The 21,460-nt window shown below is 53.2% G+C and overlaps 5 protein-coding genes across 5 annotated transcripts; 3 read left to right on the plus strand and 2 right to left on the minus strand.

Annotated features, from left to right (window-relative positions):
• Positions 1–2,397: 2,397 nt before the first annotated feature.
• V2A60_000841 (uncharacterized protein) lies at positions 2,398–7,269 on the plus strand (the record flags this gene model as incomplete). Its single annotated transcript, XM_083252208.1, has 11 exons — positions 2,398–3,345; positions 3,400–3,679; positions 3,734–3,967; positions 4,021–4,679; positions 4,788–4,947; positions 5,047–5,394; positions 5,452–5,560; positions 5,615–5,802; positions 5,872–6,490; positions 6,550–6,645; positions 6,708–7,269. The coding sequence occupies 11 exons, from the start codon at positions 2,398–2,400 to the stop codon at positions 7,267–7,269; spliced, it is 4,203 nt and encodes a 1,400-aa protein (XP_083108334.1).
• A 475-nt stretch (positions 7,270–7,744) lies between these two features.
• V2A60_000842 (major facilitator superfamily domain-containing protein) lies at positions 7,745–9,726 on the minus strand (the record flags this gene model as incomplete). The annotated part of the gene is made up of 7 exons (XM_083252209.1): positions 7,745–7,981; positions 8,080–8,251; positions 8,325–8,536; positions 8,594–9,019; positions 9,097–9,383; positions 9,457–9,514; positions 9,574–9,726. The coding sequence occupies 7 exons, from the start codon at positions 9,724–9,726 to the stop codon at positions 7,745–7,747; spliced, it is 1,545 nt and encodes a 514-aa protein (XP_083108335.1).
• A 1,217-nt stretch (positions 9,727–10,943) lies between these two features.
• Positions 10,944–13,431, minus strand: V2A60_000843 (uncharacterized protein; the record flags this gene model as incomplete). The annotated part of the gene is made up of 3 exons (XM_083252210.1): positions 10,944–11,874; positions 11,977–12,397; positions 13,137–13,431. The coding sequence occupies 3 exons, from the start codon at positions 13,429–13,431 to the stop codon at positions 10,944–10,946; spliced, it is 1,647 nt and encodes a 548-aa protein (XP_083108336.1).
• Positions 13,432–13,733: 302 nt separating this feature from the next.
• On the plus strand, positions 13,734–15,082 carry V2A60_000844 (uncharacterized protein; the record flags this gene model as incomplete). Its single annotated transcript, XM_083252211.1, has 2 exons — positions 13,734–14,536; positions 14,620–15,082. 2 exons carry the CDS (start codon positions 13,734–13,736, stop codon positions 15,080–15,082), a joined length of 1,266 nt encoding a protein of 421 aa, XP_083108337.1.
• Positions 15,083–18,741: 3,659 nt separating this feature from the next.
• Positions 18,742–21,450, plus strand: V2A60_000845 (ankyrin repeat domain-containing protein; the record flags this gene model as incomplete). Its single annotated transcript, XM_083252212.1, has 2 exons — positions 18,742–19,351; positions 20,942–21,450. 2 exons carry the CDS (start codon positions 18,742–18,744, stop codon positions 21,448–21,450), a joined length of 1,119 nt encoding a protein of 372 aa, XP_083108338.1.
• Positions 21,451–21,460: the final 10 nt, after the last annotated feature.

Consider the following 21,460-nt stretch of genomic DNA (forward strand, 5'->3'; position numbering starts at 1 on the left):
CATCCGACAGTTTCAGGTTTCACTTTACGCCGCCTAAAGAGAAACGGAGCGGCGAAGCCGAGAGAGCGCGTGCACTGAACTACAGATTGGAATCCATTTTCATAAACTCCCATAGCGGGCGAGTCTGAGTGTTCAAAAGGTCTACGTTGTCAACTCAAGAAGAGGCAGCGTAAATCACAAGGGGCCCAAGGAACCGGACCCGAAGAGCCGCCTGCCAGATGAGGAAAGCAGTGAAAGAAGACAAGATATTGGACGTGATCCATTTTCGCACATTCTAGAAATGCAAGCCCGACAATTTCTATGCAAGTCCTAAAGTCCGCGATCTATCTGCGGCAAGTACCTCAGCCTCATATGCGAGCGGAGAACGCGCACCAGTGTTCATGTGTGCTGCATCCAAAAGGTTGTTGCGCACTCGAAAGTCGATCTTGTTAGCAAACGATACTCTTTGCGATTCGTTGGGCTATATGAAGTACCTGGTAGTGCAGTGGTAACAGCTGCAGCGCTGATGACAAGGCAGTGCCAGAGACGCATGTTGGATTGTAGTTAGTGTGTTGCTTCTGGAAAATTTCAAATTTTGATGCAGCGCACGACAAAACGGGTGGTGTGCGAAGAGGATAAAAAGACGACGGAAAATGAAACGGTAAGTACATTGGTGACTACCTCCAATTCTCCAGCCGGGCTAATATGTACTTTCCGGTTGCTTCTGCCCGCCGTCATGATGTGGAGATGCGGAGAACAGCCACGATGCGCCCCTCCAACCAACTCTTCTGCCAAGGCACTCTCAGCCTGGTATTTAGCGTGCTCGGTCGATGGTGAGTGAATTGGCCAATTTACAGTTCGCCATCGCTATTATGTGCGTTTGCAGAATTCTCCACGGGCTGCCAGAGGGTTGAAGCGGCTGAAGCAAGAAGAAAGATCGATCGATAGCGTCGACTTGGCTTTTGACCCCTCTCGAAACAGTGGATGGAATCTGGGCTATTATTCACGTCTTTGGCATAGGCTTGAAGGTTTGAGATCCGTTGTCAGGAATTCGCCGACCAGGGATGCAAGATCTGCCCAGCACAGGCGGCTGGAGCCAGCGGTAGCAGGCCATCTACCCCCCACCGGCTGCCCGCCATTGCAAAAGTTCCAGCAAGGTGATGGTCTGCATCTACGCGGTGGCTATTCCAAAGGTGGAAGCTGGCGAAAGCGAAGAAGGCTGCATAGCTAACCTTCACCCTTGCATGTACTTGGTACGGGGTAAGTGATGTACTGAACCCAGTCGACCCAAGTGCACTTTTGCGCCCTCCCGGACCATTCCTGAGCTGCAGCCTGCCATCTACGAGAGGTTCAGTTCAGTATCTGGCCTGGTCACTAGAAAACCCGAGCCCAGATATTTGGCCGCCGGAGCTGCCAGTTGATGCCACCCTTTCGACCGTCTGCTGTCATGGCCTCGAGGATGGACTGACTTGTCTGGTGCCAGCACGAGGGCGGCGGCGCAGTGGGCGGCTAGTGATCTGGATCGTGTTGGTAGCTTCTGTCTCACCATCTCAACGCGCACATCCCCGGCTGCTTCCCGGTGGGCCAGACCCGCTGAGAATCCTCCCCATTCCCTTGTGGCTGCTGAAAAGCTACTACCAGTAACTAACTATTTTGTACCTTGAGACGTCGGGTTGAGAGCGGGCCGTCATTTCTCGAGTGGAACACTTCTCTGAGGTGCGGTTACAGCCAGTCTGGCAAGTATTTGGCCGACAGTCCTTGCCAGTGCGGAGGGGATAGCTTTCTCCTTCTCCAGCCAGCGCTGCAAGGTTGACCGGACTGGCAGAACTGCTATGTACTCGGCCCCCGTCTCTACTTACTATGCAGAAACAAACTTGAATACCCCGTAAGTACTCCGTGGACCTTCGCTAATTGCGAGATTTCCCCACTGGGCGGGGCTGATACGGCTTGCTTCCGAGGAAGCCAGACCCCAGGATCGCGGAACTCGCAAATGTCGGGTAGCTAACGTCCTTTCTCTCATTTCATTTTGGTCAAGTGGCCTGGTTTATTGACTGTCCGTTGTAGATTTTGAGCCGCGAAGCTGCTTTTATGAGGGGCAGTAGAATGACCCTAGAAAACACCTCGTCACGATCCTTTTCTTCAGTCATCAAGAGATCCTCCAGCCTCCGACATTGTGGAGGTATCAGCGGCAAACTAGCAGAGGACGCCCTGCCCGACCGTCTTATCTCCACACCAGAAAGCCACAGCCTACCAATAGTTACTCAGTATTTACCTGGAACTTTTGTTGGCTCTGTCATTTTTGCTTCCGAGATGTTTTCTGCTTTCTGTTTTACTTTCAACTTTCGACTTTTCCACTTGTAGGAGTTCGCCCCGTCCCGTCCCCTCGCTGGGCGAAGGTATGCAGACCGTCTCTCCACCATGGACAGCACATTCGGTCCTCGGCTGTTGGGCCACTTCGATTTCACGCTTCTCTTTGAGCATACCATATTCGAAATCGTGCCGTCTTCGATCCTCATCTTCACTTTGCCTTTCTACCTGCACAGGATCCTCACTTGCCGGCGCCTTGTGCGACCGGGCTGGCTTCTATGGGCCAAGGCTACAGTCGCAGTTGGCACGGCTGCCGTCCAACTAGCAATCGTGGTATTTTGGTTTAAATCCCCCTTGGACTCCAAGGTGGCGGAAGCAGCCGCGATTCTGTACTTCCTGGGCTCCATCGGAGTCATCATCATCACCTACGCCTCTCATGCGTATTTCCTTCAACCAGTCATCTTCCTTGCCTCATACCTGAGCGTGACATTACTACTTGATTTAGTGACCATCTACACGTACCATCACAGGACGGGTTTGAATACGATTGCTCGTCTCACTTGCTTCCTCCCGGCCCTCAAGTTTATACTGCTCGCCCTCGAGGAAGTCTCAAAGCGATCACTCATCGTTGCCGAGAATCGAGACAAGCTCGGCCGCGAAATTACGGCTGGCTTCTGGAATAGAGCGACGTTTTTCTGGGTGAATCCACTTCTTCTCTTCGGATTTCGTTATGTCATACACAATGGTGACTTGTCTGATGTTGGAGAGCAATTCGACTCGAAGCATTTATACGAAAAGCTCAAGGTCTCTTGGGAGAAGCAAAACCAAACCTCAAAGTATGCTCTTCTACGAGCTCTCATCTTCGCTATGCCATGGCCCTTTCTTTTCGTTTTCCTTCCACGTCTCTTTCTTGTCGGCTTCATCTTTGCCCAGCCTTTTCTCTTGCAGGATGTAGTTAGTTACTCATCAGGCGAGACGGCCCAGCCTGATCACATATCGAAAGAACAAGAAGCAACGTCACTTGTTTTGGCGGCCGCACTCATCTTCAGCGGCAAGGCAGTAAGTCACTTCAATGCTTGAGCTCTATTCTGCCCTTTTCCTGACCCAGCCAAGATAGCAAGAACGTGGTTCAGTCACATAAAAAATCAGATTATGGTCTGCATTCGGGGAGCTCTGGCCACGGCGGTATATGACAAATCTCTTCGTTTAGGCGGAGCAGAATCCGAAGAGTCCGCCACGGTCACGTTGATAACGACTGATATTCCTGCCATTGAAGCACTCATTTCACTATTATACGATGTCGTGGCCATGATCCTCGAGGTGGCTTTCGGTACCGCAGTACTTACTCTATTTGTCGGCCCCGTCAGTGCCCTAGCCATTATATGCACCATTCGTACGTTTTCTCGAACGAGTGATGAAGTCAGCTCTCCAGTAACAGTATGAATAGTCTCGACCTTACTATCGAGGCGGATAGCCAAGCATATAAGCCTCACACGGAAGATATGGAATGAACGTATCCACGATCGCGTGGCTGCTACCTCCAACATACTGGCGCAGATAAAGGACATCAAAATGACTGGACTCGCACCATCTATGGGCAAGTATCTAAAAACTCTAAGAGGAAAAGAAATAGAAGCGTCTCTGCAAACCAGAAAGGCAAACTGCACCTCATTTGGCCTGGGTACGTCGAAGCTACAGTATTATTCACAGAAGTAACGTGCTAACCGCTCAAAGGCGCATTTGCGGACGCCGTCACGCCAGCTGCTGTTGTAGCGGGGGGCTTGTTTTGGACCAAGACCTTGGAGACTACGTCAACAGCGCGCTTCTACGCCGTTCTTGCCGCGGTGACGCTATTGACCGACCCCCTCTCGAATGTCATTGTATTACTTCCGGGATGGTCTGCTAGTTTTGCATGTCTTTCTCGCATCCAGAGCTATCTCACGCAAGACGAATTGCAAGACTATCGTCTTGTCCGTTCATCCTTTCGTCAGGGCTCCCGTCGCTCCTCAAACTCAGGATCTCCGCGGCCGCTGGAGCATTTCATCCACCTTCAAGGAGTCAATGTCACAATGGACCTCACCGGCACTATTTTGCGCAATGCTTCGATTGTCATACGACCCGGTGAGGTCACCATGATTGACGGCACTGTTGGCTGTGGCAAGTCGGCACTGTTGAATGTGATGCTTGGCGAAATGCCGTTGAGAAATGGTACTGCGACACTCTCAACACGCTCGATTGCTTTCGCGGGGCAGAAACCCTGGCTACTGAACACGACCATTCGCCTCAACATCATTGGACATAAACCCTACAATGAGGCTGTTTATGCACGCGTTGTACACATTTGCGACCTGAGTATTGATTTCGATCAACTGCCTCATGGAGATGAAACTGTGGTTGGCAGTGGAGGTTGTCAGCTAAGTGGTGGACAGAAACAAAGAATTGTCAGCATTCAATTCGATGGCTCCAGGTAAATGCATTCCATGCTAACATGCCTGACACAGTCCATTGCTCGTGCTCTATACGTTGAAGCAGTCGTGACGATCTTAGACGACCCATTCAGCTCGCTGGATCTCGATACGGCCTCATTGATTCGCCTCCGGCTGTTTGTGGACGGGCACGCCACACCAGACGGAAGGTCATTGGTTATGACGACAAGCATGAGTACGTGAAGCGTCGTTTGAGACTCACCCTGTTCCTCAAATGTGCTGAGCGGCCAAATACTTGGACTGGACGAGGCTAACGTCTGTTTGAAATCTGCAGAGCAGCATCTGGTCGACGCCAATACTGTCTATCGCGTTCGAGCCGATGGCTTCATCACGCAGCTGACGCAGGAGCAGGTAGATGCGGAGCTGGAAGAATTGGCGAGAAACCACAGAGCTGGAGCAGCCCCCCCTTGCGCCGAAACCACATCGCATCCTGTGGAGTCTGTTGAACCGCCGGCAGTCACGCCGGACACTGGCGATGACGCCGACAATCAGCGAAAACTTGCATCCAAGAGATACGGCAGCTTCTCGGTGTACAAGTATTTCCTGCAACCTGCAGGCATTGTCGCCGTTGCCGTTTGGCTGGTACTGAATGGATTGGCCTCGGCCTCGGAAAGAATGCCGAGTAAGTCGTCGTCTTGCTCGTTGTTCAGATATGCAAGGTTTCCGCTAATACGTACAGACGTTTATATTCGGATATGGCTCGAGACTCACCCTACGAACTATCTGTACTACATCGGCTATGCGCTGGTTTGTCTTGCACACCCTATACTTAATGTTGTGAATGCTGTGTGAGTGTTTCACGTCCAGTGTCTTGCAAATATGGTCGCTGATCGAGGCTGCAGGTTCTTTTTTTGGTTTGTTAATACCCCAACCATCACCAAGCTGCACGACTCTCTCGTCGATGCTACGTTTGGGGCGACCTTTACGTTCCTCGCAGAAGAAGATACTGGATTTATTTTGAACAGATTCAGTTCCGACCTGAATCTGGCCACACAGAGAATCCCGGGCCTGATTTTGCCTGCTGTATGGCGTGAGTTGTGCCGTCCTAACATCAAATGAGAAAAAGAAAAGACGTCATTGACATGGGACGATCATTTAGGCGCGTACACCGTTGTGATTGATATCGCCATTATCAGCTCTGGAGCTTCTTACGCCGCACCGATTATCCCGTTCTTCAGCTTTCTCATCATCGCCGTTCAGCAATTTTATCTGAAAACGTCTCGACAGCTTCGCGCTTTAGAACTCGACACGACTAAAATAGTGGTTCGCCACCTCATCGAGAGCGCTGCCGGCATCACGCACATCCGCGCCTTCTGCTGGCAAGACGAGGTCATGAGCGAGTTCTTCGCCTTGTTGAATACGGCGCAGCGTCCGTTTTACCTGCTATACTGCGTCCAGCAATGGCTTGAGTGCGTGCTAGACCTCTCCACTGCTGGTGCGGCAGTTCTTGTCGTCACCTTTGCGGTGAAATTCTCCAACATTGCCTCTGCCAACTCCATGGGCCTGGCATTTCTGAGCCTGATTGGATTCAGCAATACGGTTGGGGAGTGGGTAAAATCATCGGTGGCTATGGAGACGGCTTTCGAGGCTGTTGCACGCATCCGAGCCTACTCTGAATCAGTTCCCAAGGAGGATTACAAGGATGATAAGGGGCCGGTATCCGCAGAGTGGCCCCCTAAAGGTGTTTTGGAGCTGAACTGTGTGTCCGCAGGTTATGGGTATGTCTCTATATCCAATGGTAGACATGATAAATTACTAATTACTTCAATTTCCACAGAAACCAAGAGCCAAGCGAAGCTTCTCAGATAAATAATCTCACTGTCACCATTCGGCCAGGCCTGGGTGGGCTCGGAATTATTGGTCGAACCGGAAGGTATGTTGCCTATTTCCAGATCTGCTCTCGTTGGTGTCCCCTGCTCACCATTTTTTCTCCAGCGGCAAGACGACCATATTACTGAGCATCCTCAACCTACTCAACTACAAGGGATCAATCTGCATCGACAACCGCGAGATCCGCACAGTCTGCCCCGACCTCCTGCGCGCGCACATCACCACGATCACGCAGGGCGGCATCCACCTTCTCGGCTCGGTCCGGTTCAATCTCGACCCGTTTGACCCGTCGCTGCGCCCGTCCACGTGCGTCGTGACGGATGCCATGTGCGAGGCCATGCTGCGCCGGGTTGGGCTCTGGGACCTCGTCCGCGCGCGCGGCGGCCTCACGGCGCGGATGAGAGACGTGCGGTTCTCGGAGGGCCAGCGCCAGCTGTTCCAGTTTGCGCGCGCCATGCTGCACCACCAGACGATGGGGACCAAGATTGTCCTGATGGACGAGGCGACGTCGAGCCTGGACGAGGAGACGGAAGCTCGCATCATCGCCATTCTGGGCACCGCCTTTTCTGGATGCACGAAAGTGATCATTTCCCACCGAGAAGCAGCTCTGCGTGGCTCGGATTCCATCATCAGGCTGAACGCGGGCCGAGCCCAGCTCGTCAGGTAGGCATTGTGCCGATAAAGAAGACGAACTCGGAGACGATCACTTGTATATTTTTACGATGCCTGTATATATGCCTTTTCCTGTGCGCATGATCATCACGCAGCGCTGACAGTATGACGAAATAAGAATTTGGCAAAAATTCGTTTGATACATGTATTGCTATCAAGCATATAATCAATTGCGGATTCTCTCCTAAACTTTATTGGCGTTACCAATACCGTGATATTTATCATCAGCAGCCCTGTGGTGTTGTGGAAGAAGCAACGTCGTGCCATACCTAGAGTTACGGAATTTAAATACGACGGCCAGGTCATCGTGACTTTAAGTTGCATGCCGCCTGGTGAGACCATATGAGCAGCTGATATTTTAGCCGTTGTAAGATCTTCCATGCAAACTAGACTGCGCTTCCTAACACTTCCTCTGTATTGAATCATCGAGAACATTTTTTTGTCTTTTACAAGCTATGAGACGTGTGCCATTAATACATGTACCGGAACGTGACCGCCCTGTCACCCTGGGCGGCAAGCTCCTCCTCCGTGTGCAGGCGGTCGGCGCCCTCGCGCATCTGCTGGTCGCGCTTGTGGTTAATGCGTCGGTACGACAGTAGAAGGAGGACGGCAGCAATGGTGCCGACGCCGATGAAGCCCAGTTCGAGCGCATGCCCCAGAATGAACCTAGGCTTGTCCTTTTTGCGGTAAAAGTTGGACGCCATGGCCTATCGAAGGATTAATACAACATAAAGGCAAAGAAATGAGAGAAAGAAAGAGAGAAATGAATCGTCATCTGCGTAGCGTAAAAAAAAAGGAGACTTACGCCACCAAGATTGCCGATGCCGATTTGAAGGGCCATGCCGACGCTCCGCTTGTAGCTGCCAGCGAGGTTGTTGGACAACCAGGCAATAACACCAGGAAAGGCTGGGTAAATGCAACAAGCCACGATGAAAACGCCGCCATAGACGACTCTCGGGTTACTCGAACCAATGCACCTATTCTCAGTTAGTGTCCTTCTTTCCTCTTTTCATCGTTTTCACCTGGGTTGGGAAAGAAAAAGTGTCTTACATGCCAAAGCCAGCAGCCATGACGCAGAGCAGCGATATAATAAACGGACTCCGCACACCGGCTTTGTCGGAGAGAAACGCCCCGAAAACGGCGAGAATCGATGCGGTAATGTAAATTGGGACCGTCATGAGTTGGGCGGTGCTGTTGGTGTAGTTGAGGTCCTTGATGATGGTTGGGAGGAACAGACTAATGCCGTACAACGGGCACACAATCTAGAAAAGTCAGTCACACAAACGATAACGGACTGCACAGTGAAAAGAACGACTTACACCCCAGTACACAAAAATGTTGACGTAAATCTGCCAGTCGGTGAATGCCTGCCACACGTACTTCCACTGAAACTCCTCCGACTGTGCGACCCTGGCCACGGCGGCGTCGTCGGTGGTCGTCTTGCTGGCCACCTGACCCTGGTACTTGAGCCGGTACACGACAAAGGCGCGTTCTTCTTCGGTGAGAAAGCTGGCTGTCTCGGGGAAATCATACAGCAAAAAGTAGGACAGTACAGCGACAATGACCGTTACGAGGCCTTCGAGGATAAAGATCCAGCGCCAACCTTCGAGGCCGCCGACGCCATGCATCTTGCTAATGGCAAAGGCGAGGAGGCCGCTGAAGGCGCCAGCGACGGAGGCGGCGGAGAAGAACATGGCCTGGCGGAGCTGGATTTCGTGGCGGCAGTACCACATGGTCAGGTAATACTTGGTAATTGAAGAGTTACAGTTAGCACAGCTGCGGCAGCCTGGGAATAAGGGGATGTTTAGGGGTGGAGGCTTACAGCGACACCGGGGAATAGACCGGCCTCGGCGACGCCCAGAAAGATGCGCGTGGCGAGAAGACCGCGGTAGCTTCGGACAATGCCCATGAGCGTCATGACGACGCCCCAAGCCACCATGATGGTGGGCAGCCAACGGCTGGGACGCAGCTTTTTAAGCATGAGGTTGCTGGGGACTTCGAAGGCGGCGTAGGTGAAGAAGAAGACGGTGAGGCACCAATTGTACTGATCGGGCGTGAGTTTCAGGTCGTCGGAGAGGCCCTCAATGTTTGCGTTGCCAATGTTGCCGCCTAGAGTGGTTGGAGTTGACGGCGTAAGCAGTTTGTAAATGAGTCGCAACGCTCTCGCGGGGTATGTACATACGATCGAGGAACGAGAGCAGGTAGAGGAGAGCCAGTACGGGAATCAGTCGCAGGTCCATCTACAGCAGGCCAGTATTAGCAAAGCAGCAGTCGTTATTACGACCGGTTCACACTGTACCTTGCGCAGAATCTTTTTTTCATCCAGGTGGGCGAATTCGGCGGGCAATCCCGGCGGGATCGACGTGCCCAGGACAGCATTGTCGGCGGCGTCTGGGACGCGCTCGACGTGTACCTCGTTCTTCTCCGAGGGGTCTTGGGTCGAGGAACCCATCGTCTGGCGTCTCCGCGTTGGGCTTGGCGACGGCAGTGGTTGGATAAAGTATGGGAGGAGGCGTTGAGCCAAGATTGATGAGGGAGATGTGGGCGTCGGGGGGCGCGGCGGGCTGTATGTGGCTCTGTCGCCGAGTATTTATTCGCGACCCATCGTGGAGGAGGAGAAGACGGGCGAGTTCCGGTTCGTGTTCAGAGTTCAGCCGCAAGAGACCGGAATCGTGGGACGGGTGGACGGATGAACGGCCGGGGGCGGGGGGCAATGTAATGGGGTAAGCAAGCATTCCGTGCTATGGAGCACTGAACCCCGGAATCGGCTCGTCATTGATGAGGCTAGAACGTTGGGAAGATGGGCTCAGTGGCTGGTCTGATACCAGTAGTCTGGAGAAGAGGGAGGGTGAATGATTGGTGGCTGGCGGGTTCGATGGGGAAGGGAAGGGAACAGGGATTCCCCGCGGTCCACGGTTAATGACCAAGCATAATAGAAATGGAGGGCGCTGCTCTACTCCGTACTGGTACTGGTACTGAGTGAGTTGCAGTAGGTACTGAGTTGTGAGTAACCGTACTGAGTATACTCAGTAGCATCGGCAGAAGAGAACCCTGGGCGATCCGCAAAGGTGGATTTTACTCAGTACAGAGAACAACTACTGGCCCTCAGGTACCTGTTGTTGGATGTTATTTCAGTGGGCTTTCAGTGGGCTTTCGGTGGGCATTTGGTGGGCATTTGGTGGGCATTTGGTGGGCTTCCGACTTTCAGTGGGCTCCCAGTGGCTTTCCAGTGGGCTCCCGTCACCAAGCCAAGACGCGGGGTAACGGGCTTCACGCCGCTCTGCCACTACTCTACCAACGTATGTAGTTACCATCAACATGGCCACATACACCATCTCTGCGTAAATCATTTTTGAAAAGCAGTTTCTTTCCAACGATAAATACAAACGCCCGCAGGCCTCTTTGACTAGTCCAATACATTTATTTTACACGTGGCTTCCACCAGGGTTCTGCATTCCCGTTTCATACCTCCTTTCCTTTTCCCTTCTCCTGGCAACCTGTGCACTTCTCCGCCTCTGCGACTGCAACAGTTCCTCCCTCTCAAACTGCAACTTTCCTTCAACAACTTCAGCACGCTTCTGGAACACTGTCTGTACGGGCGCTCCGGCCGACTGCGGGCCCTTGTTCGGGTCGACATCAGTATCCTCCTCGCTCCTGCTGGCAGAGATGTCATTGTGCCGGAAATCCGCTGGACCGAGGATGGTCTCGATGCCGGTCCACCGATTCCAAGCCGCGTAGGGCTCGTGTGGCATGTATGTCTTTGAGTCGCGCGACCGAGGTCTTGTGTGGTAACGCTTGGGGAATGACGGGCTCCATGCGGTCCCAAGGATATGCGCCGCCTTTCCTTCGGGTCGCGTCAACGTCCTCGCTCACGTTCCGTCCGTTTTCCACGTCCGCGAGCAGGCGGCGGAGCACCTTCAGAGCCTCCCAGGCAGAGTCGGTGTCGGAGAACTGAAAGGTAAACTCGCACATCTTCCCAAAGGGCCGGATGTCTGCAAAGGTGCGGGCTGAATAGGAAGATCCACGCGTTGCTATGCCCGCCAGCACCCTCTGAAATCGGCGAGACCCAGAAGTGATGGTTAGGCTGTGCAGTCCTTGCTTCCCATGTCCGATTCTGGTTCTTTTGAGCTCCTCGACAGAATCGTCAGAGTCGTAATCGAGCGTTTCCTCCTTCGGAGCCGCGACATGGGTTCTCTCAATGTGGGTGGCCATCTGATCTTTGCCCACTTGCTTGCCCTTGCCGCTCTCGCCATGCCGCTTCGTCGACTCCAAAGTATGGACAGCATCACGAATTTCAGTATTCTTGCAATGAATATCATGCGCAGTAGGAAGCCAAACGGCTGTTGCAAGGCCGTTCGTGACAATGTCGTTGAAGATGTCCTGCGCCGGGATAATGTAGCCGGCACCAAGCACGTCGGTCGCCACAATGTGCCCGATAAGATCCAAGTTCCCCTCTGATATGACCCACGTTCCCGAGTCCCCGTCGGAAAGAGAACCCTGACCCAAAACTTCCACCATGTATGCCGTGACAAACAACGAGCCAGGGCTGATGAGGATTCTCGACGGCGCGGGCACCAGCCGCCCGCGCTTGATGCCACCACTCGATCCGCTCATTAGAATCACTCTCTCGCTAGAAAACCGAGTCGCGTCGGGTGTGGAATGTCGGACAGTGCTAATTAGGCCAACGCCTCCTACTGCATACGCAGCAGCGGGCAATTGGTTAATCTTGTAGACAGGGAGCGGAATAAGTGCCCAGTCAAAAAATGAGCCCTCCTCGACAGGTTCTCCTTTCAAACCAGAGAGAATAGAGTCGGCCAAGTGCGCTTTGCCGAGAACTCGAGGGTTTTTGAGTGCCCAAGGGTCACCCCGCCCACGCAAGAGGTTTGGTGTGCTCTCAGTATTGCCAAGCTCTGCCATGAACGTGTCGTCTGCGTCCGAGTCGCTGCAACTCGAGCCTGCGTAGGTGGAAAAGTCATCCCCATCATCACCATCACCAGCATCACCGCTCGAAATTGTCGCATCCTCCGGCGAATCTTCTTCAAGGCATGCAATTGCTGCATGGCCTGCCGTGAGCCCTCGAAGGTCCCAGCTCCCGTCTTCATATTCCAGCCTGACGATCCCACCTAAAGTGGCGTTGCTCTGCTTTCCATTATGCTGGAATCGAATTGCTGTGCCACATGCCGTAGTGTCAAATTGAGTCTCGGCCAAGACAGAGCCTGTTGCTGTGGCTTCATTCTTTGACACTGACGGGATTGATGCTCCCTCTGCGTAACCCTCACACTGTATGCGCGCCACTGCACACCTATTGCAAAAGGGCAAGGCACCATCGCATTTTATGAGCCGGTACCTTTCGTATGGCCTATTGTTAGCATGATACGAATCCCACGGCCGCATCACGACAGAAGAGAACTTGCCGGCAGGTAATGCAACATGCATCCATGGCGACAAAAGGGAAAGGCTCCCGACTCCCCGACTGCGCAGTCCGGACGCTGGCTTGAGCCCCCGTGAGCGATGGTTCAGCGTATGCGTCCCACAGAACGTCTACGGAAAAGTCGTCGGTTCGTAGCAGCGGCGCGCAACCGCATACCGTGACGCCAAACGCGGGGTGACCAGGCCTACAATCTCCTTGGCAGCAGGCTCTTACAAGCTCATCCGTATCCAGAAAATATTGGATCCTCTTTCTCATTTCCGGTGCGCAGAAAACAACGACATGCGGTTTAGCATCAAGCAGTGTATTTCCCAACAGCATGGGACGAACGACCATTGGCTTGAACCGGCCTGGGCCCCGTAACACGGATCTTTTCCGAGTGACATGTTGAATCAATAGCGCCTCCAAAGGGGTCTTGATTCTGTAGAAACGACTAATGTCATCTTCGCTGAGCCCGGAAGGAAAGTAGTTGATAGTCTTGGACTTGGACAGACGTAGCTCGACGCCAGCCTCCTCGGAGCCGCCGGAAGACGTGGCCGTGCTTGCGTGGGAACCGTAGCCGGAGTCTGGCAAACACTCCTCACCTGCGTTATGGGTCGTCGTGTTGTCGAAATTTAATGAGCCGCTCTGTAGAGGCAGGCTGCCGCTCGGACCGGCGTGGCTCGCGGCGCATCGAGCTGGGGCGACGGTGATTGTTGAAGACGATGATGAAGGCGCGGAGGACACCATACTACGCGGATTCAGCAGGGTATGATTTGTTCGGTGGTGAAAGGGTTGTATTTGATGGAATGGAAAAAAAGCCAGAATATTGACTGAAGTATGCGGGGATTTTTGATCGACATTGTCACGGCCTGTGCATTCTTCCTCTCGACATGATCTGGCCATCTGCAGGTAATAAGCGCCGTCATGCAGCTGGCCTCAGCCTCGCCACAGCCTCACTTGGCTGGGTTGATAGCGAACTCGAATGACTTGCGTTCTCTTCTGCTTTCCCATATTGACTCTGTACGGCCGTATCTTTTCCGAAAATCAGAATGGACAATTTGAGCCGATCCATTTTCCCTCTGGCGAGAGACGTGACACGGGAGCAGCTGCGCAGCTTGTGCCAGGTTATGTGGCAGTGGGAGCTCTGCCATGACTGCAAGGCTGCAAAGGACTGTGGCACGGCGTCCTGCCCCTGGCAACAAGCACCGAATTTGGAGGCCTTCTTTCAGTTTTATCGCGAGGTGACCGCCTCCTACGTCCCCGAGAGGCCCATGGAGGGGACACGAGCTCTATCGAGCCACGATGATCTCATCGCCATCATATCAACACTGAAAAACTGCTCGCAAGCTCACCGTCACGTTCTTACACGGGCGCATTTTGCGCAGAGAGCAGAGGCCCGCGCCGAGCAGTGCCTGCCGCTCCCGATTGACCAGGACCGGGCCTTTAGCCTCGCTGCGCGGGTCTTGGCCATGGTCAACTCGTCGGCCGAACACCAAGCCGACGGTCTGCTCGAGTCCGGGATGCTGCCCTTGACTTGGCAAGACGACAGGTCCTTTTCCGACTTTATGGAAACGGCATTCCCTCTGCAGGGCGACGAAAAGGGCGGGCGGGAGAGCCCACGACAGCAACTCATCCCGGACCAGGCCAATAAATGGCCGAAACTCACCGCCAAGCGACTGAAGAAGATGGCAGGGCTGGAGCTGGTGGCTACCGACAACCTGCAGAACCATCTGCGGCTGGATGCAAAGCACAAGACGGTAGAGATATACCATTACACGAGCGTGCTCAAGGAGAATCTTCTGTCCAGCGTGCACTGCGACAGCCATGATGACACCGCCCGTGGCATTTCAGAGTAAGTGCTTTGCCGTGCAGGCAAAAAGGATGGAAGGTAGAAAAAAAGAAGAAGAAGAAAACAGAGTTGACGCCAATCGGCAGGGGAAACATGCCGCGCGAGCTGGCCCTCGAGACCCTCGCCACGATCAAAGAGATCCTCTTCCCCCTCGACGCCGACTCGCAGGCGCTGCTCCGCACGCTCGTGTCCAAGAAGTCGTTTGACCCGGACTGCCTCCGCGTGGACACGCGACCGTACCGGCGGCCGGACGAGTGCAAGGGCGCGGGCGCCGCAGCCGCCGCCGCCGCCGCCGCGGGCGCCGCCACCCTGCCGCACCGGTACTGGGGCGCGCGGCTGTCGGACCTCTGCGAGCACATGGAGACGCCGACGCCGAGCGGCCACCTCGAGCGGTGGATGGAGCGGCGGAGCGGCGCGCGCCACGTCATGATGGCGACGCTGGGGGGCGTCGTCCTCGCCGTCCTCCTCGGCGCCGCGAGCCTCGCGGTGAGCATCTTCCAGGCATGGGTCGGCTACCAGCAGTGGCAGCACCCGATGAATCCGAGCTAGAAGGCCGGCCGGCGCGCGGCGCTCAAGTTTTTTACACGTTGCAGCCGTCATCTCTGGATCGAAGTGGCCGAGCTTTTTTAGTCGGGAGTGGCGGCAGCCAGCGGATGCAACAAGCCTACATCGACATTACGAGCATCCGGCAATCAGCCTCTCCCGCCCCTCCCGCCGCCTAGTAGTAAATGTTCATCGGCAAGGTGTAGCTGCGAGGTCTATATCTGCAGAGCGCATTTCTGAATGGGAAAAGTATACTGTGACTGGCAAGCCCACAGCAGCATTACGTAGTAGAATGCCGTATGACGACATTGTATCGAATGGGAATCTTGAGCAGCAATGTAATTCACGATATCAACTCGCGAGCGCCACGTCAATAGAAATTTCGTAGCGATTCGAATTGTCAAATGCCACCTGAATCTGCAGATTGAAACCCGATAAATTCAAGAAAACCATGACTTTATTTTTTTGTATTTTTTGTATTTTTTGTATTTTTAGTCTCTTTGTCTTTACTATTTGAAATTTCAGAGCAGGGCACAGAGGTTGTTGGTACTGTGTTTTTGCAGGTCCCCGAATCGAGCATTACAATACGACCAGAATACATCCGCCATAAACACCACTGTGAGGCCTTGTATACCTCAGAAAATCAAATCCTCAAAGACATGCTACTCGTCTAAAACGCCTCGAAACACAGTTGCGCAGGTCAAGGGCAGAGCTGACGGTAGTACGGTGAGGACGAATGTTCCCGGATAGTTACATTGGCCGCGACCAGCGCTATAATGGGTATAGAACGTTTGAAGTAGCTCAAAACATTTTTCAAGTTTAGGGACTCGCTAATCTGACCGATAGAGTTGGAGTTCCAGCTTTTCGGCCCTTACCAGAATTGAGACGGCCCGCAACCTCAATCCTGGACCCTGCAGATCCTAATATCAGGGTAGTCAGCTGGTTCAGCAAATGCATAGCCGGAAACGAAAAAGTCTTTCGTTTCTTCTTCGCCAGACTGTTGTGACCGGTCAGGCTCCGGATCCCGAATGTCCGAGCTGGCATTGGTGCCCGATCAGTCTGCTACTTGACCCGCCAGTGAACAATACTTTGTCACTTCCTGTCTGCAGATTCCACCTGAAGCACAAGTGTACTGATTCTGTATCAAATACTTTGTAGTAGAAGACTGGTCTCGAACCTGTGTCGCTGCGAGTAGACGTGGCCGCCAAGGCTGCCATGCAAGGCAAGACAGGAAGGCATGGCAGAACCGTCGAATTTTCATATCCAGCCTTTTGCCCTTTATCCCACCATTCGAGGTGTAGTTTCGATTGGGATGGCACAAACCACCAGTCGGCTTTCATGCTCTGATCCCTGAAAAATAGAGTTGGCCCACGACGGGGGCGTCCCGACCCGCGCCCATCTCCTGGTCAGCTACACAATTCCCGGTTGCCTTCAAGCCTAAATTGGAGCGCCACCGCCGATCATTTACGGAACAAATTTGAACTGCAGCGGTTGAGCGGGGATCTGTCAAGTCCTGAGAAATATTTCCCAGTAAGAATGCAGTATGACTCGGTCATGTCTTGCGTCGTCAATTAGACGTAGGTGATCTGAGGTAGCCTGGCCAGGAGTGAGCTATTTAACACCCGCGCCACCCATGCCGATACAGCTCTTCCGGCATCAGGCTTCAACTTCATTGACTACACTACTCATCGCTACGCTGAACTATTCACAAGTAAGCTGTGAAATGTCCAGTGTCAAGTGGACGCTCTTCCTGGCAATCTTGCCTACCGGATGCGGGGCAGGAGACGCCGGCGATGATTTTTCAAACAACTTGTTCACTGATTTAACGCCGTGCGTGTCTTGAACTAAGCTTTCCCGTGGTCCTGGCTGGTATGCTAATGAGAAAATCGTACAGGCTGCTTGCTCTCTTTGGAGAGCGAGTCACGATGCAATTCATGAGCCAATCGATGGGCTGGCTTGACAACATCATCCTAGCGATGGCTCCGCTGGGAATAATGACCATCATTGTTAGCGCTATAAGAGTCGGTGGCCCTTCATGGCTCAAGTCTATCATAGGACGAGGGAGGGAGAACCTCGCTGCCGCTGAAGTGGAGCTCATGTCATCTACTTCAAACGAAGTCTGTGAGCTCTGGAACGGCCATGAGATTGTGAGATGCATGGGTTCCGCACCGATCACGGAGTTCATCTGTCTTTTGCCTCGAAACAGCAAGAGAAATGAAAACCCAACAATCAAGACGATTGAGTTCAAAGACGCGATAGAAAAAAAACTACTCGAAGATATGGACGAGAAACCCTGGCTATATAGACATGGGTTGAAGCAGCAGGACCGCAATATCAATTCGTACAACTCGAAGGCTGAGGAGGGACAAGTAGAATCTGACCCTTCACATTCCGAAATATATGTGACGCGAAACACGAATGATGGCGCCCCAAACATATCACTCAATTCTCATCGTCAGCTCCATGCTTTGGAGTTCTACATTTTCGCTGTGCTAGGAATCATGATTCAAGTGCTGGTTGTTTGGTATGCCTGCCATGCCACATACTATTTGAAGTATCCAAAGGACGGAAAGACGATCAAAAGATATGCAGCCCCTTGTACCGTGATTGGAACAGGTTTCCTGGTCATCGGCTTGTTACTATGCTCTCACGTTGTAGAGAGCAGCACTGAGGAAAAGAGGTACCAAGCCTGTCCAGACAGGGAATTGCGAATCATCTGGCTACAGAAGACTCAAACTGTGAGCGACCAGGTCTTTAATTCTTCGGCCATATTCGCGAAAGAGGAGCAGCGTTTCATTACGACCTCACGTAGAGGAAATAAGGCTGGCCACGCCACTACTTTGGCAGTAAAGACTCTCTGTGGCACGATTGTCAGTATCTGCGGATTTGTCGTGCAATTTGTCGGCCTGCGCCAGATGCACTGGTCCGTCTCGGTCGTTCAGCTGGGCGCAGTGCTTGCGATGACGGGTGTTCGGGCATGGGTTCGCCGTGGGGTCGCGACACCGCCCATGTGCCAACCACTCACTGCTGATTTTGAACTTGACTGGCTCGCACTGGCGTTGAGTGATATTGAGAACACGCCGTGGCGGAAGGACTCGACAACTTTCGAGGTGAGGGACCCGATGACTATGTGTATGGAGACCTCGTTCCCACAGAAGGAGCGGAGTTGGCTTTCGGGTGATGCAGAAGTGCCATCAGAGGCGCCATCAGAGGCTCAACTTATAATGATAGCCAGGCGAGACCTTGGCCATCTGGCTGGTTGGCGTGGGCCTGCTACTGCAGAAGCGATTTCTGTAGCCAAGGCTATAGAGATTACAATGAATACTCTCTTTAGGACCAGGGGTTCCGGTTGGGAGTTTTGGTCTCTTCAAACTAAACATGGGAAACATGTCCAACTTCGACTAGAATATGGGAATGGCAAGTGGAAGGCGTACTCGAACGAGATCGAAGCAGCGCTATCGCTATGGCTATTCTCCGTCCATCAGAACGAGTCGGCGGAGAAAGATGAAGAAAGAAAATCAAAAACCTTCGATCCAAATGATGATGGTTGGCTTCGCACCACGGGAGAGCTCGCGACACGCAGTCTACGAATTCATGGTTGGTCTACACAAAGTAGTCTTCTCCGAGACATGAGCTGGTGGCTGCCTAGTCGGAAAACACGAGTCATGGAGGCAGAGGAAGACGTGTATGGCGAGTTGGAGGTCAAAAGCCACAGGGTCATCGGTCGTGATGCTAGCCGAGAAGTAGAACGGCGGCCGGAAGCGGCTCGAGAGCCGCGCGAGTACATTCGATTCACGTCTCACAAAAGGATCGAGCTCGATGATGTCGGAAAAGTCGCCCGGAGAAGCCCAGAAAATGAACAGTGCAAGCTGGTGACAGAGTCTCACAGCACCTTAAAGTCTTTGTACGCCCTTGACATATTCTCAGCTTTCACGTGGGCAGTAGCAAAGAGTCCGGGTGTGTCCATTGAGCAAGACGTGGAGATTTTGCCCTGTAAAGCTAGTTCTGAGGATGCCTGGCGTTTCTTCACTCTTAGAAGCTCTCGTTTATCGAACATGGCTCTTGACATAGAGAGCACTGGACTCGGCAGTCTGGAAGAAGTCTACTTCAGCATCATACCGCCGTTAAGTGCGAAGCAGAAGCTCCCTCAGGTTCAAGCGATCATTGAGCTAGTACGAGAGCATACCAAGCAGTACGAGGAACAGCAACAGTGGCATGATGCGACCATGAAATACCGATGGCTCGGGCAACTCGCAAAAACGTTCCCGGTCACGAGTGTGTTTGCAACCAAGGCTACAGCTGTGTTGGTAGAATATTTGGGGAGAGTGATGATGGCTGTCGAGTTTGAAAAAAATCAAGGGTACCTGGTAAATCAAATGCTACAATTCAGCGAGATCCGTCTTAAGGAGGAGTTGGATAGCGCCGATTGCGAAACTGTATCGCGCTTAAAGCGCGAGTATAAGTTGTACGAACTTGATCGGAAAGGGCCTTCTATGCTGAAGGGACAGTCAAGCGTAGCAGAAGCCGAATTTAACTGGGAGTATAAAGACCGTTGGAATGATTGCGAAGAAGATATCAGAGATTGGAGGGATGAATTCGAACGGACGGCACTTCACTATGGAGCGATACGGGGGGACCAGTCGTTTGTGGAATGGCATAATGGGGATGTCAACGTCGCAGATCTTAGCGGATGGACACCACTACACTATGCCTGCCTTTGGGGGAATGTGAAAATGGTACAGGCCCTCGTCCGCAAGAATGCAGCGATTGAAGCGCGTGGTAGAGATGGAGAAGCGCCTCTGCATTGTGCCGCAACCAACCAGGACACCAGCGTTGTCTCCTTCTTGTTTAGCGCAGGGGCAACGGTCGATGTTACAGATGCTTGGGGCAGCACACCTCTACATTGGGCTTTAAGCAAAGGCCATGAGTGTGTGGTAAAATACCTGTGGCCGCACGCAAACAAAGGGCTGAGAGACCGTCGAGGTAGGACTGCTCTGCACTATGCAGCCAACGCAGGACGACTGTGCCCGACAGATTTGCCCGATTGGAAGAGCAACGTTGATATCGATGCCGAGGATACTTGGCACTGGACGCCGTTGCACCTTGCCGCTGCATCCGGGCATGAAGCGGTCGTCCGTCAGCTTTGTGATATAGGTGCTGACATTGAGGCTCGACCAGTGGAATATAGCATGTCGATACTCTGGGAACAAGGTCAGACGCCGATATACTTGGCCGCCAAAAATGGGCATGAGGCTGCCACGAAGCTGCTGGTTGAGCTCGGGGCCAATCTATCAGTCAAATCTTGTTCCGGTTCGACGTTACTCCACTCAACCGCAGAAGGCGGTAATGCGGCAATCGCGGAGCTGCTCATCGACAAGGGTGCCAATATAGAAGCCGAAAATGAAGGCAAACAAACGCCACTACACTTGGCCGCAAGGGGCGGGCATGAGGCAATTGCGAGGCTGCTCATCACGAAGGGTGCTAATATAGAAGCCGATGATGAACGCAAACAAACGCCGCTACACACCGCCGCGGGGGGCGGGCATGAGGCAATCGCGAGGCTGCTCATCACGAAGGGTGCTAATGTAGAAGCCGATGATGAACGCAAACAAACGCCGCTACACACCGCCGCGGGGGGCGGGCATGAGGCAATCGCGAGGCTGCTCATCACGAAGGGTGCTAATGTAGAAGCCGATGATGAACGCAAACAAACGCCGCTACACACCGCCGCGGGGGGCGGGCATGAGGCAATCGCGAGGCTGCTCATAGAAAACGGCGCCGTAATAGATGCCAAGGATTATAGCAACTGCGTACCACTGCACAAGACTAGGTGCGAGCCGGTTGCGATGCTACTCATTGAAAAAGGTGCCGATAAGGACGCCAAGGGACGTGGAGGGGAGACGCCGCTGCACACGGCAGTGGAAAAAGGGCGCCAGCCTATCGTACGTGTGCTCATTGCAAATGGTGCCAAAATGGAGTCGGAGAATGATGAGAACATGACGCCGCTACAAAAAGCGGTACAAAGAGGGAAGCGCAAGATTGCAGAGCAACTCATCGAAGCTGGTGCTAACCGGCAAGTTCGGGACAAAACCGGAGGGACGCTTCTGCACATGGCCGACTGCTCGGACCAAATGGCGAAGCTGTTGATCCAGCACGGGGCCGACATGGACGCCAGGGATAACAAAGGACAGACGCCGCTACACATTGCTGCCATCGCTGGGAGGCAAGCAACCATCAAACTTCTCCTTGCGTCTGGTGCGGATAAGGAGGCTAGGGACAATGATGGCCGGACACCGCTGGATCGCGCAAGGCGTGACGGGACTGCAATGCTACTTGAAGCGGCGATACAGATAGATAAGAAGCGTTCGCTCTAGTATACCTCGT

Source organism: Cordyceps javanica, chromosome 1 (assembly GCF_051103115.1).
Source record: "Cordyceps javanica chromosome 1, complete sequence".
Lineage (NCBI taxonomy): Eukaryota > Fungi > Ascomycota > Sordariomycetes > Hypocreales > Cordycipitaceae > Cordyceps > Cordyceps javanica.